General features: G+C 41.5%; 1 protein-coding gene across 1 annotated transcript; it reads right to left on the bottom strand.

Annotated features, from left to right (window-relative positions):
* Positions 1-1,623: 1,623 nt before the first annotated feature.
* cldn15lb (claudin 15-like b) lies at positions 1,624-8,798 on the bottom strand (the record flags this gene model as incomplete). The annotated part of the gene is made up of 5 exons (XM_080429281.1): positions 1,624-1,714; positions 2,170-2,283; positions 2,556-2,637; positions 4,380-4,544; positions 8,582-8,798. The coding sequence occupies 5 exons, from the start codon at positions 8,796-8,798 to the stop codon at positions 1,624-1,626; spliced, it is 669 nt and encodes a 222-aa protein (XP_080285407.1).
* Positions 8,799-15,916: the final 7,118 nt, after the last annotated feature.

Below are 15,916 nucleotides of genomic sequence, written 5' to 3'. Positions count from 1 at the left end.
TCTCCCAGACAACCGGATCGTGTACAGTGCACACCATTGCTCGTATGTACAGGCTATGGGAGATAATGTCTTCAGTAAATATGGCGTTCTGGCAATCACAAACTGAATACTGCAGCAATTAAATATAATGTACACTTATATGAACGATCATATTAATAATAAGGACCACAATGGAAATAAACTCTGAAGCTTTATTGTTTTTTATAAAAAATGTATTTTGTCAATAAAGATGTCACTCACTCAATCAATCAAAGTAATTAATCATTTTGGGGGTTACTCTCCATAAAGAGTACAACTCATTCATCACTGCTCTCTAGTGTCAGGGGCAGAAGTGCGTTGACTGCACAAAATTATGTTCCGGTCTGAATAGAATAAATAGAATTAGAAACATATAATGATAAACCTGAATTGATCCCTGTGGCAAAATGCAGGTGTCATAACAGCAAATAACAGTGAGAAGTAGGCTACAGGTAAGAGTCAACTTCAAGAACCAAACCAAGTGTGTTCTCACACACACACAGGCACGCACGCACGCACGCACGCACCCACACACACGCACACGCGCACACACACGCACACACACACACACACACACACACACACACACACACACACACACACACACACACACACACACACACACACACACACACACACACACACACACACACACACACACACACACACACACACACACACACACACACACACACACATGAATGTCTTTTGCTTGGCAGGGAGGGCTAACTTTTATGCCTGAAGGTAAGGTTATCAACTAAAATTGATCTTTGATGCAGCTTATTTCCCAGGTTTTGTCTACATATGGCACTATAGCCTAGTCCACGGGTCTTCAACAGGGGGTCCGGGACCCCTAGGGGGTCCTCAGAGTAACTACAGGGGGTCCACCAAATCTTTGCGTGATGGGTAATATTAGCCCAAAATAGCAGATCTACAAGCTGAGATCGTCTATTTTCAGAGAGTTGGTGTAGAAGGAAAAAGAGCAGACCAAGTACAGAGCCAACGGTCAAGTTGACTAAATATTGAGGGTTTAAAGGGTTAACTGTCTGAAAGCACATGAGCATGAATCCAACACTGATGGCAGTGCTGTCAAACAAGCCTATGAAGCTATCTATGGAATCTATGAAAATGTTTAATCTGCAACACAATGTTATACAATATGTAGTGGGGGTCCCTGCTTCATCTGTCTCTCGGCTAAGGGGTCCTTGGCCTGAAAAACGACCCCTGGCCTAGTCCCAGTGGGACTCCTTTTTGAAAACATAATCTCACAATTCACAAAAGAAAAATAATTGAGGTCGTGGTAAGATGATCTAAAGAGATACTTCAAGACAACAAGCTGTAGTTTATAATGTTGCTTCGTTGCAACAAACAAACGAAAAATAAACTACAACAGCAAAATACAAAGCAAAGTTTATATCCCCTGAGTGTTAAAATGGCACTTTGTCCAATAGAACAAGCAACGTTTACAATCAACCAACAGTAGTACAAGGGCCTGGATTACAGAATAGAGATAAGAGAGGAGTACTGCCACAATGTGACTGTACCAGAATAGAGAAGGAGCAACAGTAACAGTTGAAGAATGAACTGAATCAGAGACGTAGACTTTTAAACGTAAGCCTTGGAGCTGCCGGTCTCTGACATAGGAGCTGCTCTGTAGATCTTGTGGTCGGTGGTGCTGTAGTTGTAAGAGAAGTTCCTGGGACAGGAAACAACACAAATATAACAGGTTGTATAAAATACATACATATTCCTTTCTTTACTTTTGAATTTAGTCTATTTTTTTTTTAAAGAAAAAAAATCATATGGGGGCCCACAGTGAATCTTTGTCCCCAGGGCCCAGAATTTGGTGCTACGCCCCTGCAGCACACAGATGATTTATTTGACTGCTGTCCATATTTATGGTTGTATGATTATTGATTTTATTCTATACATGAATGATATCAGACTAACCATTCAACCAAAACATGATTCTTATCGTGGTACCACCATTTGTTCTTGTTTTTAAAAGCGTACAGGCTAATTACTAATGTATAATCAATCGCACGAGTGTCATTATACCTAAAATAACTGATGTGATATTCAAGCCAACGAGTCTTAGCCTGTAGATCAGTTCTTCATGGAGTTTAAATGAGTGATGTCAGTGTTCATTACCCTGCTGGGGGTCCTGAGAGGTCTCTCTTACAGGAACAACACAGCATGGAACCACCCAGCATGGCCAGAGCAGACGCTCCCCAGCCCAGATACAGACCTGTTCCCAACTCAAACCTAAACACACATAATAAATACACTCTTTGTTAGTATTACCAGGGTTGGATTTGCTAGGGAGGATGGGGTATAGCAGGATCCATTCCTCTGTTTTTCATATCCTACCGCCTGATCATTAATTTTTTCTGGCCGGTGGGGATATGTTTTTAGGCTATCCCTGTTTCTGGATGGACTAAATCAAATACATGCTTTTCCTTTCTGGAATGTAAACTGTCGAATCCTGAGTATTATTATATAAAGTAGATTGAATTGAATATTAGCCAAATACTTACTTAACTCCTCCATAGAAGGGATCATAGAATTCCTCGACAACTCGAGCTGCGTACCACGACACCGCTATCAAGGTGCACAGACCTGTTGTAAAAAACAAACACAACTGTCAACATACACACACCTGTACAACACAACACAACACAACACAACACAACACAACACAACACAACACAACACAACACAACACAACACAACACAACACAACACAACACAACATAAAGCATGCACACACCTGTTGTAACACAACACAGCTGGCAGTGACTGTGTTTACATGGACCCTAATTATCTTCACTTATCTTCAGAATGACAGCTCAATCATAAAAAAAAACGCTTCATGTAGACACCTTATTTGGAAGAGAATATTCCGATCCAGTCTAATAGGAAGGAATGTTCATTCTGGTTGAGAGGGGTGGTATGAACCTTTTGATATTCAGATCAACAGGAAAAAATCAGCATGTAAACACTTATTCCGATCCTTTCACTCTAGTTGGTTGGTTGGTCTCTGGTTGGAAACATAGACTGTATAAGGTTGAAAATTGACAGAAAAAAAACAGGAAGAACCACTTTGCGCATTTCAAAAATAACATTCCCATTAAATGCTTTGAAGCAAACAAGGATTAATTAAATTTAGCGTCCACGTAAACAATTAAGTTCTCTGATTGTAATGATTTAATTCAGAATTAATATCCTATTATTGTCCATGTAAACACAGTCAGCGTGCACACACCTGTTTTAAAATCCACAGCTGTCTGCATGCACACACCTGAAGCTGCAGGGGGGAAACAGCTGTTCTAAGACAACTCTTCATATTTGTGGCGCCCTACAGTATATGAGCAGAAATGAAAGTGCTTTTAGGTTGAGGCCTCTATAGAGCATCGCAGTTCCCGCCCACTTCCTGGTTCCACTTCAAAAAACTCAATGCATTTTTCCCATTGACATTTCCAAAAATATTTATATCAATTAATTTAAGCCTAGAATCAAGCCATCCAGGGTCCTGGTGAATCATGACCATAAAACATTTTTTTCTGTGATTTATTTTATTTTATATTTAATTATATGATATACTATATTTAATAAATACCCTTTGTTTTGCCGTTTTCAAAAAAGTTTTTTCACAGAATCAAACGTTTTATGGTCATGATTCACCAGGACCCTGGATGGCTTGATTCTAGGCTTAAATTAATTGATATAAATATTTTTGGAAATGTCAATGGGAAAAATGCATTGAGTGTTTTGCAGTGGAACCCGGAAGGGGCGGGAACTGCGATGCTCTATAGAGATCTCTCAACATGCGATTCCAAGTTGGGGATGATTGGATAAAAAAGAAGAAAATAAATAGGCCCCTCCCAGTCATTTTGGCCCTATGGGTCTAAGTGAAAACCGCTCTTGTCTCTGCATTGTTTAGGCTAGAGGCCTTTAATGTGTGATTCAAATTTGGTGTCAATCGGATGTAAAATAGGCCCCTAAAAAGAAGAAGCAAATTACAGCCGAGAGCTAATCTGTGTGGAATATTTTTTTTTTTTCAAGACAAGTGTTATAGCTGGAATGGCCTACTAGCAATGTGCAGTGCACAAAAAGTTCAGTCCAGGCAGCTGTTTGCAAGATTAGCTCCCGACACACACATACACAGACACGCACGCACGCACGCACGCACGCACGCACGCACGCACGCACGCACGCACGCACGCATGCACGCACCTGGCAACTGAATTCCCCCCCCCGGGCGGGAACAATACAACTGAATCTATCTATGTTACTATAACAAAAGCTCCACCTCCATTTTAAATGATATAATCACAGTGCTGCTGCTCAGCTGTCTTCACCTGACAGGATAAACAGCACGCCTCCAGTGAGGGCTATCTTGCCCTTGGCGAGTTCCGACGTCCTGCCGATCTTCGTACATTTGAGTCCGAGAGCCGAGACCACGATAGAAACCAGACCCACCAGGAGAGACATGATCATCAGAGCTCTGCAGGCCTGGATGTGACCTGCACAGGACACAAAACAACATTTTAGTGTACATATAGTGGGTCATTTGATCAGGACATACCTCCTGAATTTAACATTTAATATCCTGCGTGTGTACGGGCTAAGAGAACAGCGTCTCTTTTCTCTTATTCACACACCAATGCAACCATGCACGTATGCACTTACGCACGCACACTGGTCTTAGGTCTCTGTCCTGAGACTATGCTGGCATGGTCTGTCACCTTTCATATCTCTGCTGTCCGGCAGGAACCAGCTAACTCCAAATTTTTCATTTTTCAGGAAATGAAAAACTAAACAAAACCATATTTTAAAAAAAATGGAGTTAGGAGGTTTTGTTCATCATTGATAAAAACAGCTGAATGGACCTCCAAGCTCACAATGAGGTTGGAGATCAAAAGGGGGTGGAGCCTGGAGTCAGCTAAACCAGCTAACTCCACCCCCCTTTGCTGGAGTTAGCTGGTTTAGCAGAAAGTTTGACGATCCAATGGAGTTAGCTCTGCTTTTGACAGAACACTTTTTAATACTTTTCATTGGTTCAATATTTTTTTTACCAACACACAGACGTAAAGGGTGTTCAATAGCACTGATTTATGGAAAAAAATGTAAAAACGGAAAAATTGAGTTAGCTGGTTCCTGCTGGACAGCAACGATATATAGGTTAGTTTAGTCCTGTTTGTCTTGTTTTATTGCTCACTATCCGTGGGGCAGACCTGTATACATTTCACAGAATTTTAGAAATACGACGTTTTTTTTAATTGTATGTGACGAATAAAGGTCGACTGATAGCTGTACATCTCATACATGCCATGGCTTTTCAGTGGCATGTACAATTGACAGTTAACTTGTGTAGCCGTAATGTCTATGCCATTACAGATCTTACTTCCTCCTGTAAAAGTACTCGCAAAGCCCCTGTGTGGGCCAGTGCAAACCCAACACTAGTGCAAATCTCAACCTTTGATTGACATAAACATAATTCATATAACAATCAGACTTTTGTGGATTGCAGAGACATTTGAATGACAGAAATCTGACCGAAAAGTGGAGAGAGGTAGACAATGAACGTGTATGACAGAGAGAAGAATGAAGACAGAGGTACTACAGGTAATCACGTCACACACTACTTTCATCGTTGTAGGTATACAATTCACTGCATACTAGGCTACTAGGCTATATACCTCCTGAAGGACTGGACTGAGCGCAACTTTCTACTGATAAACCCATTCTATGTTAAGTATAAAACATCTCACTAATTATGTTGCTACATGTTCTTATATTTTATGTATATAAATACACATACTCATTATAAACATATATTTCCCAGCAGTATCCCTAAGTGAGGCTTTAGGCAAGGCAAGTTTATTTGTACAGCACATTTCAACAACAGGGCAATTCAATGTGCTTCACAGAGAATAAAGAAACACGTTCGAATGCTAGACATTTACAATGCACATTTAGAGGCCAATATTACAGCCGCACTTTCAGAACTCTTCTCATTTTAAGTATTTATCCATATAACATAAACATAAAAATATGCAACTATTGTTGTATAGATTTTTTGTAGTATGTAAATATCTGAAATTGTCCTTTAATCTGTTGCCCTAAACTACTTCTCTGTTAGAGAGAGAAGCTGATAAACAGCTAAAAGACATCTCAGACCTACTAGGGCTGGGTGCTGGATCAAAAAAAGTTCAACAGTAGCCTATGCAAGAATAAAAATCCACACACCAGTATTGCTGCTCCCATAATGCAATTTGACTTACTACGCTTCGAGCTACCAGGTCTGAGGAAGAGCTTGGTGGCTCGAAACCTTACCAAATAAAATTGCATTATGGAAGCAGCAATACTGGTGTGCAGATTTCTAAACAATTTCTCTCCCATTAAGTCACGTACCGGGTAAGGCCAGCAGGGATTCAAAGTCACGACAGTTCTTGACACCGGTGCTGTCCTCAGCACAGGACCGCCACAGGTTCTGGAACTGTCTTGTGGAGATGATAACGCTCCCTGATACGGAGGAGAGCTTCCAGTACTCGTTGGTCAGGCTCATACCCGTTAGCAACCAGCTCCCCACACCCAACAGAAACCCTGTTAACTCCAGTGATGTTGTCATGGTTACAGTACAGATATGTCTGTCTGTCTGTCTGTCTGTCTGTCTGTCTGTCTGTCTGTCTGTCTGTCTGTCTGTCTGTCTATCTATTCTCTCTCACACGCAGAACTCGCTCTCTTTTTCTCTCTTAACGTGTTCTCTATCTGACACTGCCCGGGTGTGGAAAGAAAACCATTCAGCCCTTTATACAGTTCTTCTGGCTCTCTCTCTCTCTCTCTCTCTCTCTCTCCAGCAGTAACAGCGTTTCGATACTTCCCCACCTTGTTCTTTTTTTATATGGCACTACTCTGTGTTACTACACCTAGTTTCAGGTGTAAGGGAACTTTACTCTTTGTTCAGGGATCATAAAACAAGCGCGCCTCCTCTGAAGCCATCATCATAATCATGAGGACACAGGAAGTGTTGGCTGGTGACTTACAGTACAGTAGGTCTGCTCTACATAAATGACACACAATCCTACTGGCCATGTTGGTCCCTCAGTCCTGTTCCACTGCCGTTCCTAAGTAACCGGCTGAGTTTATGCCAGCTTAGTCTTTAGAATGTTATTGTAACAGGCTCAATTGTAGGACAGACAACAGCCAAGGTTTTGAGATCACAAAGTTCTTTATTCCGTGAGCTATACAGAGTCACACTGCTGTTTGCTACATGTGCTACTAGTTGGAATAAACTGTACAGCTAGGGGCATTTGGGGTCCCAGGGGGATTGCAATTACCACTCACATTCACATTTAACCTCAACTAGGTTTGACTAGTTTGATTCAGGCCAAGTGTTACCATATTTATGTTGTATTATTTGTATATATTTGTAAATATATGATTTGGTATTTTGTATTATTCTGTATTATTTCTGTGTTCTATGAGGTGGAGAGTTGGTGGAGGTGGAGAGAGAAACAGGGTTAATTGCCAAATGGACACTGACAGCGTTTCTGCCAGTGGCAAATTGATAGATGTCAGACTGATGATCACCGGAGCTCGCCCCTGCCTGTGGGGAATTGGTCTCTGTCGTTGGTTGGCTCTCTCCGCTAATGCTCCAATGACGTCGACGCCGCGGGTTGGCTGGGGCTGCTCACCGTTTCCTACAAAGACCACACTTGGACTTGACAGCGGGGGAGGACTGACAGCTCAGGCCGTGGAGAATCGATCCCTCCGTCCTCCCACCCAAACCAAACCTCGTCTTTTGTTCACTTGTGTCTTTGGAAAAGACTTTGAGACTAATGTGTTAGCCTGTGTGACCAACTTGCTTACCCTGATTGCTGCCAGAATACTTACTAAAAGCAGTAAATTTGATCATATCACTCCGGTCCTTAAATCCCTTTCTCTGGCTCCCCTGACTTCAAGGTCTTCCTGTTAGCCTATAAATCACTACATGGGCTATAGCTCCACCATACACCTCTCAGAACCACATCATCCCTTAGTCTCCCTCCCACTCCCTCCATTCACAAGACCAGAAAAGAGCGCCCTTTGGCCCCAGCCCACATGAAGGCCCCCCACTGGCCCAGGCCCCTCCCAAAATAATCCCCCCATACACCTCCATACCACCCCACTCCCACAGCCCCCATACCCCCCAACCGCCACCCAACACTGCACACACCCCATACCCCCAAACCCCACGTCAACCCATACCCTCATACCCCCCCCAACTCCCCTGCCTCTATACCCTCCACTCCTATAACCTCCACCCCCCCATACCCCCCTACCGCCACCCCACACCCGGTACCCCCAAACCCCTACCCACTCCCAAACCCATGAGACACCTCTGACGTGATTTAAGTACTGTATAGCCTATTATATTCATCTGAGGTGGGAATAGTCACATAATGTGATACCTCTCCCAATTTATGTTAATTCTGTTACCAGCAATGTAGTGGTAAACACAGCTACATGACAGTCCTGTTTGGTGATTTGTTGTTTCACCTGGTGGTCAGTGTCTCACCTGGTAGTCCCAGGATGGTCTTGTATTTGTTGCACTGAATGGCGCCCATGGAGGTGGCAGCGCAGCTCATCCACAGCCCCTCAAACTGCCACTGGCTGGTGGTCACCGACCCCGCGTGGCTCCGGACCTTCCACACCTGGGAGCTGGTGCAGCTGGACTGGAGACACCAGGACAGCACACCCAGAACCAGACCCACCACCTGGATGGCCAGAGCCATGCTGCCGCTTTGGACTGGGCTTTGACCTACGGTATGAGAACAGGAAGATGTGGTGGTGTCATCAAAATGGGACCAGTTCTTAAGGTCTTCATACATCCGGGAGTGTGATGAATAAACAATCTGATAATACACCAGAGAAATATTTAGCATCAAATTATTAATATAGTTGATGCTTTAATTTATGCTTTATCGATGCATATATATTATGTGGATGTATACTCTAGAAGAGGACCATCTAAATTAGACCAGTTCTTGGATCTGCAGTTAATAATAACAACGACCCATTTATTAAAGCAGCACTATGTAACTTTTTAAAAATGAATAAAATGTAATTTTGTCCAATCTGTATGGTATATGTTAATACAATATAACTTACAATATAATCCAATACCTAATACAATTGGGGTGGTTGTATTTTGTCTCCCTGCTCTTCTATTGAGACATTTAGATCGTGTCAAAGGTCATGTCTCACAGGATCGGACACGAATTTTGACCTGATGGTCAAGATTCAATGTATCCCCTGAGCAAGCAGGCAGGCTCTATTAGCTCAATGGTAAAGGAAAAAAGTTAGTTAAGGAGGAAAGTTACATGCTGCTTTAAGGTGCTCAAAGTGCACTAAATTAAAAAGGACAGGTTCCTTCTGTTGCACAAACAAACAAACAAACAAACAAAACACGATTATCATCCTTCTGCTGCAATGTCCCTTCCCGCGTGTTGTTACCTTGTCGCGGTGGGGAGGCCTGTGTGCCTCCGTCACTGTGACTCTGAGGGCTATACACCTGGCACAGGTTCAACCAAGCCGGGCAGGTCTCAGGGGAGAGAGGCTTGACGAAACTCAGCACCTGGTCCTCCAGGTTGGGCATGGGGCTAACAACTCCAACCCGTAAAAAACACCTTGGTACAGAAATGCGAACGGGAGCACTTGTTCATGGCTTATAAGCCCAAAGTTGGGCTATATTATGCGTAAGTAAGTACACAAGCTGCAATGGCTCCTCATTCCCAAGGGGAATTGTATAAAAAGTTTACATTTGTTTGTTTTGGGCTGTGATAAAAGAAAGCAACCAATTATTGTAGATGAGTTGTGGTCTGTTCTTGTTCCTTGCACACAAAGTACTTAGAAAATCACAGGTTCATTTCCCAACAACACAAATTCTGATCTTGGACACTAGATCATAGGCATAGGGAGTTTCAAACACGATATATAATGAATAAAACATGTAATAAGCACTCAAGCCCTATACTTTGTCATACGACGACTAGCAAAAATAGTAGATCTATAAGCTCACCATACGACACATCATGACGTGTGGTGAGCTTGCAGATCTGCTATTTTTGCAAACTTTGAACAACTAACTTTTGAGGGGGGGAAATAATTTCCTATAATGATGTGCCCGTTATAGGTATGCCAGGGTGAAAGTGATTAAGCGTTAAGCCACAGAATTACATATTTGCTCAGATCAATACAACATTTTAGGAGCAGTGAACAAATAGCAGATCTTACCAAATGTTCCTGGACCAGCCTGGATCTTTGACGCTGAATCTCTGCAATTTGTGTTTTGTAATGTGTTCTCCTTTATGGTGTAGTTTTTTGTTTTCAAGTTCCTCTGAACTGGTTTTCTGAATTGGATATGTGTCTCTCTGTTGGTTCCTGTGAAACTGTGAGGGGGGTATTCGGGGAGAGGGGGGGTCAACGAACTCTGGGGAATGAGCAAACTAATGTCTGACACACAGAAACCCACTGTGAGATCTGTCACGTAAAAATGTTCAGGGTTGAAAAGGAATTCCAGTGTGTTGTTAAAGCAGTCAGCGGGTGATAGTGGCAGATGAAAACGTAATTTCTACTTTGATTGTTCGCCTATTATTATGATGCCCAGAATAGGGGTGCTGGGGTTCATGTGGTTAAGACATAAACAACAGGTGGGGTTTTTGCCCTACAGTCAAACAAACAGCAGATATGTGTAGGTTTTAAAGGTCACAGATCATAATGATAGGATTTAGATTTCATAACAAAATATGAAATGTGGATCTCAGGATGTCAAGGATCTCTGACTTCATATGGCCAGTCTGTGACATCAGCCATCTATGATGTCAATCATCTACTATGACATCAGTCATCTATGATGTCAATCATCTACTATGACATCAGTCATCAATGATGTCAATCATCTATGACATCAGTCATCTATATGACGTCAGTCGTCTGACATATCTATGACTCCAAATTTGGGCAAGGTTTCAGCCCGATCAGAGCCCCATTATGAACTTAAAGTTATTTCAAAAAGCATAAAACACGCAATCGGGGAACCCATCGGCAAAAAAGAAAAAAACGCCCAATTCCCTGTGTAGAGACCGGATGTCGGCCTGTTGACTCTCCTTCAGCCCTCCTCTTCCGGTGGTGCGCTTTTGCTTTCATTCTTAATAACAACAACTCCACACGTTGTAAAGGGAGTTGCCGACAGATTCAGCTGCGTAGCTCTGAATCTGTCTTGAGAGATTATAAAACACGTGACAAAATAGTGCCGGTACTTCTGTGGCCTATACTGGCAGCATGGATACAAAGTAAAGTCATAAAAACTGTAGAACGTTCATTATCAGATGTTGTGAGGAAAGAACGTCTGTTCCAGGAAGCTGTGATGAAACTGAGGAGGATGATTGATGTCACACTATAGAGTCATCATATCATACCACCTTGTGTCACACTTGTTACGCCTCACTACCTCCTGTTGTGCAGCGTCACCTGACCACTGCACATGCTCAGTAAGTGCTCACTGGTAGGAATGGAAGCTGGAAATTCAGTTTAAAGAAGAAATGTATAGAGATTTATAAAAGTGATATATTTAAAATTAATGAGGGTTATATACCTTAAAACATATACCAGAGAAGACATCTTGCATAAATGTTTTTTGTGTCAAGTGTCAAGTAATTTAGTTTTTTGTTTCATCAAGTCTGGAGTCCCCAAAACTGTGACTCAAGTCAGACTCAATTCCAAGTGTCAAGGCCACAACTAACTGGTAATATAAGTTACTTTTCCATTGGATCCAATGTAGTTATTTAGTCACAAGCTTGTGTTAATACATTGGATCAGTATTTATAAAATCCAGAAAGACTTAACCCCTTTCAGCCTGGCATCCATATTTTGCGCACCTCATTAATGGTAAAAAAAAAACGTCCAAATATTTTAAAAGATTTCAACATTTTACACAATTCTGCCACACGATCATATAGGGTCCCACATTTAACCTCAAATTTAGTCATTTTATGCATATTTTCTCTGAATGCGTTTTGCAGATTACTCTAATTTTAGATGGCTGCTGAGTGCATCCCCATCCTGCATGTTATAAACTTGTGTTTTCTTGTCTGCAACCACTCATTCATCAGCCACTTTCAACCTGACATCCCTATTTTGGACGTCATTTTAGGCAAGCATTTTATTTTATTAGCATTTTGTTGACTTGTGAAAATAGCTTTTTCAAATGTTACACTACTTTTTAAATAAGGTTTAAGTTGTAACTTTTATTGCCAACCCCCTAGTCTTTTTTGTGAAATGACGCCTTTGGACAAGCATTTGGTGAATGAAGTAGAAGGTCTCCTGGTTTGTGTGTGGGACAGTGAACAGTTACTGGACTTTACACTCCAACTACAGAGAGATGTTTGTTTCCAAGCAGTCGATCAGTATCACTGTTCTACAATCAACACTGTCCTATACAGGCAAACAGCAGGAATGCTTTCTCTGTCTCAGTGCTTCTCAAACGTTTTCACGAGGACCCCCAAATGTATATAATGTATTTGGCTGCGGACCCCCATCAGATTTTTTTTATTTTTTTAAGATTTCTGGAAACAGCCGAACTACAAGCTCACAACGTGCCGCATAGCGGCGCCTTGTGATCTATAGATCGGCTATTTTCAAATAGCCCATGTATAGATCAGATCCCCTGGAACCCCTCAAGGACCCCTATGGGTCCCCAGAACCCACTCTGAGAACCACTGCTACTGTATATCTCATTTCTATCACGTGGTACGACAAACCTCATGAGCCGTTTTTCCTTAACCATGTAATTAACCATGCACATTAAACTGTGACTTCATCCCTGCTGCATTTCCGCCTTCTGTAGTGTCATCTATCCAGTGATATTTCTTTTTATCCTTTATTGGACTTTGTGTATTTGATTTGACTGTGTCTTCCTGTTATTCTGTGTTCCGTGTTCTTTTCTTCTCTATTCTATCTTTCCCTAATTCAAACTCTTCCTGTAACTGCGATGTTGAGAGCTCGGCTGGCATGAAAACAATAATTTCACACACTCTTGAATGATTCTGTTGATTCTGGTCTTTAAAACCCAGTTTCTGTTAACCTTTACGGAAAAGCAACTCTTCCATACAAAGCTAGTTAAGCATCTGAATAATGAAACTTCTCCTGTGACATTTATTTCTCCACACTATAACTACTCAAACCCCATCTTCATTTACTGGAGTCCCTCTATGAAAGGCCCCATTCTTTTCCCCCTGTACACCAAATCCCCAATCCCGTCTCGTCTATTAAGCTCACAGGAGATTGTAGATCTGTTATTTTCTCCAAATGTTCGCCTCAGAAAGCCTTAATAGGGACGCTAGGAATCATGTGGTTTAGAGTGGATCAATATGTTCTAAAAGTTCATCTCACAACTGAAACTCAGATCTTTGTTGATGTGTTTGGAGGTCAGAGAGTATGTATCCTACTGCTGAACAATAAAGTGCTGCTGGTGTTTTTTTTTACAGCTGGTTAATGGTCAACCAGCACACATCAGATACAAAGACGGACAAAGTCCACGCGCTACCGTCGGACAGGACTATAAAAAAATTAAATGTAAAACACAACTCCAAAAACCACTGGATGTCTCTACCAGCTCACACATGCACTTTTGTCATAGGTTAGAAAACCAAAAGACCATCCAGGACAATCTGGGTGGGGAAAAGGAATGGATGTCATCGAACAAGGAACTTCATCAGCAAAACTATAGTCCAGTGAGCTGCCCAGTGGTTTACTGAAAGTTGTACAACAGGTAGTTCCTACAGAATCCTACCAAATCTGATTGGTCGAAATAGGCTCTCCAGCTGTGCTCAAATGAGCATGAGAGCACACACAGAGCTATTGAGAGAGTTCCAACACTCCCATAACCTTCCGCTGTTCTTGACTTGACTTTATTTGCTTATTGGGAAGGGACAGCATTTATTAATGGACAATACATACATGATAATATGTCACCATCTCAATGAAGACACAGTTGGCTGATTCTATGGAGTGGAGGGCACAGAATACAAACTGCATGGGATGCAGCACTGAGATGTTTAATGATCAGTTTAGCTACTCCTCTGCCACCTTTGATACAGGAACGATGCTGATGGGCCTATAATTGCGTGTCAAATTTGGAGCAAGATTTCTTTTTTAAAGTGTAACCGGGCCACCTTCCACGTTGACGGTAGTCTAGTGTTTCTCAACCTTTTCAGGCTGTGATCCCCAAAATAATCATATTTGAACTGGGGACCCCCCAAAATAATCATATTTGATTTTGAACTAGGGACCCCCCACAATTATCACATTTTAACTGGGGACCTGAACTGAGGACCCCCCAAAGAATCATATTTGAACTGGGGACCTCCCACCCTGACAATCACTTGGAATGTAGGAGTTGAGGCATTACATTTAGTTTGACTATAGATTCCACAATAATTATTGTGAAAATAGCAGATCTACAAGCTCACAGATCGGGGGTTGTAGATCAGCATTTTTTTTTAAAATGTGCCTCTTTCTTATATTATTTGACAATTTTGTTCAATGTTTGAGCAGTTTTTATAGTATAGTTTATTGATTACTTTTGATGCAGTATGTTCTTTTTTCTTTTGGTATTAAAACGGTCATAAAAGTCCTTAAATTGTCACTTTACTGTCATTTGAGGACCCCCCAAAAAATCCTGTGGGGGGTCCCCGACCCACACAGGTAGAGAACCCGTAGTCAACTATATTGTGTCTAATCGACAGGTTAAACAGATGTGTAATTGGCTGCTATATTGATTCCACATAAATAAATAAAAAGTTTGTATCGAGAGATTCAAGCCCATACACATGTTTGGCTTTAAGCATTTTAATGCTACAATACTTTTTGCCACTCAATTCAGCCTCTGAGAAAAAAATATTTAGTGCTAGCTAGGGCATAGGGATCCTTCACCAGTACATCATGCATTTTTGGTTCGATTATTCTGTCTGCCCATTACTTTATTGATGTACTGTAGCCTACTGTACTGCCAAACCCTTTTCCCCATTCCCCTTACGCTCTCAATAACACTGATAAAGAATTTTGCTTTGGCCTTTTTTATAGACTGTATTATTTGTATGGGTAAATGTCTGTTCAGAAGAGACTTTAATGATTGCTTCAGTAGCTCACCTCTCCTTTTCATTAGGCTTCTACAGTCACCTTCTATCCAAGGCAAGGAAAGTTGTTGCCCTTTCCTTCGGTTCCCTCTTGTGGTGGGGTGAAGGATTCCATGACCTCGTTAATTTTGTTAAATATTTTGCAACCAATCTCGGTGTCATATATCACTCCAATCCTCAAGCCATTTTAGGGCTTTTGCAAAGTTTTTTTTTTAATATAACACAAGCATGGGGTCTAAAAGATTTGTTGAAACGTTGTTTTATTCATATAATATTCATATAATACTATTCATATAATACTAAATATTCAATCATTTATTGCCAAAACCATCTAACAGTTTTCGAGACGTTGACGCAGGCAAATGTGTGAGCGGCCCCTAAGGGACACGCTTCAATGACGTCAACAAGCCACAAGGGGACGCTCCACCCCTTTGCTCCCATAGAGTGGAAGAGTGAACATTGAGTTTGTAATCAAATAGGAAGAAATGGAAGACAGCAGGATCCATAAGCAGAAGTGTCCAGACCAAAGTTATCATTAAATATCTTGAAGTCATGTGTATTCTATTGTAATTCATACAGCACAATGACTCAGGAGGACTATTAGGCCACAATGCCAGGTGAGCAAGTTTGGCATAGATTTGGCAAAAAAGGCACCTTGTGCAGTTCTTCTAAAGCCTGTATTGTGCGTGGCGCACAAATTGCAAATCTACAAGCTT

The sequence above is a fragment of the Gymnoscopelus braueri genome (assembly GCF_963280865.1).
Source record: "Gymnoscopelus braueri genome assembly, chromosome: 5".
Classification (NCBI taxonomy): Eukaryota; Metazoa; Chordata; class Actinopteri; order Myctophiformes; family Myctophidae; genus Gymnoscopelus; species Gymnoscopelus braueri.
This window is presented reverse-complemented; position numbering and strand designations above follow the sequence as displayed.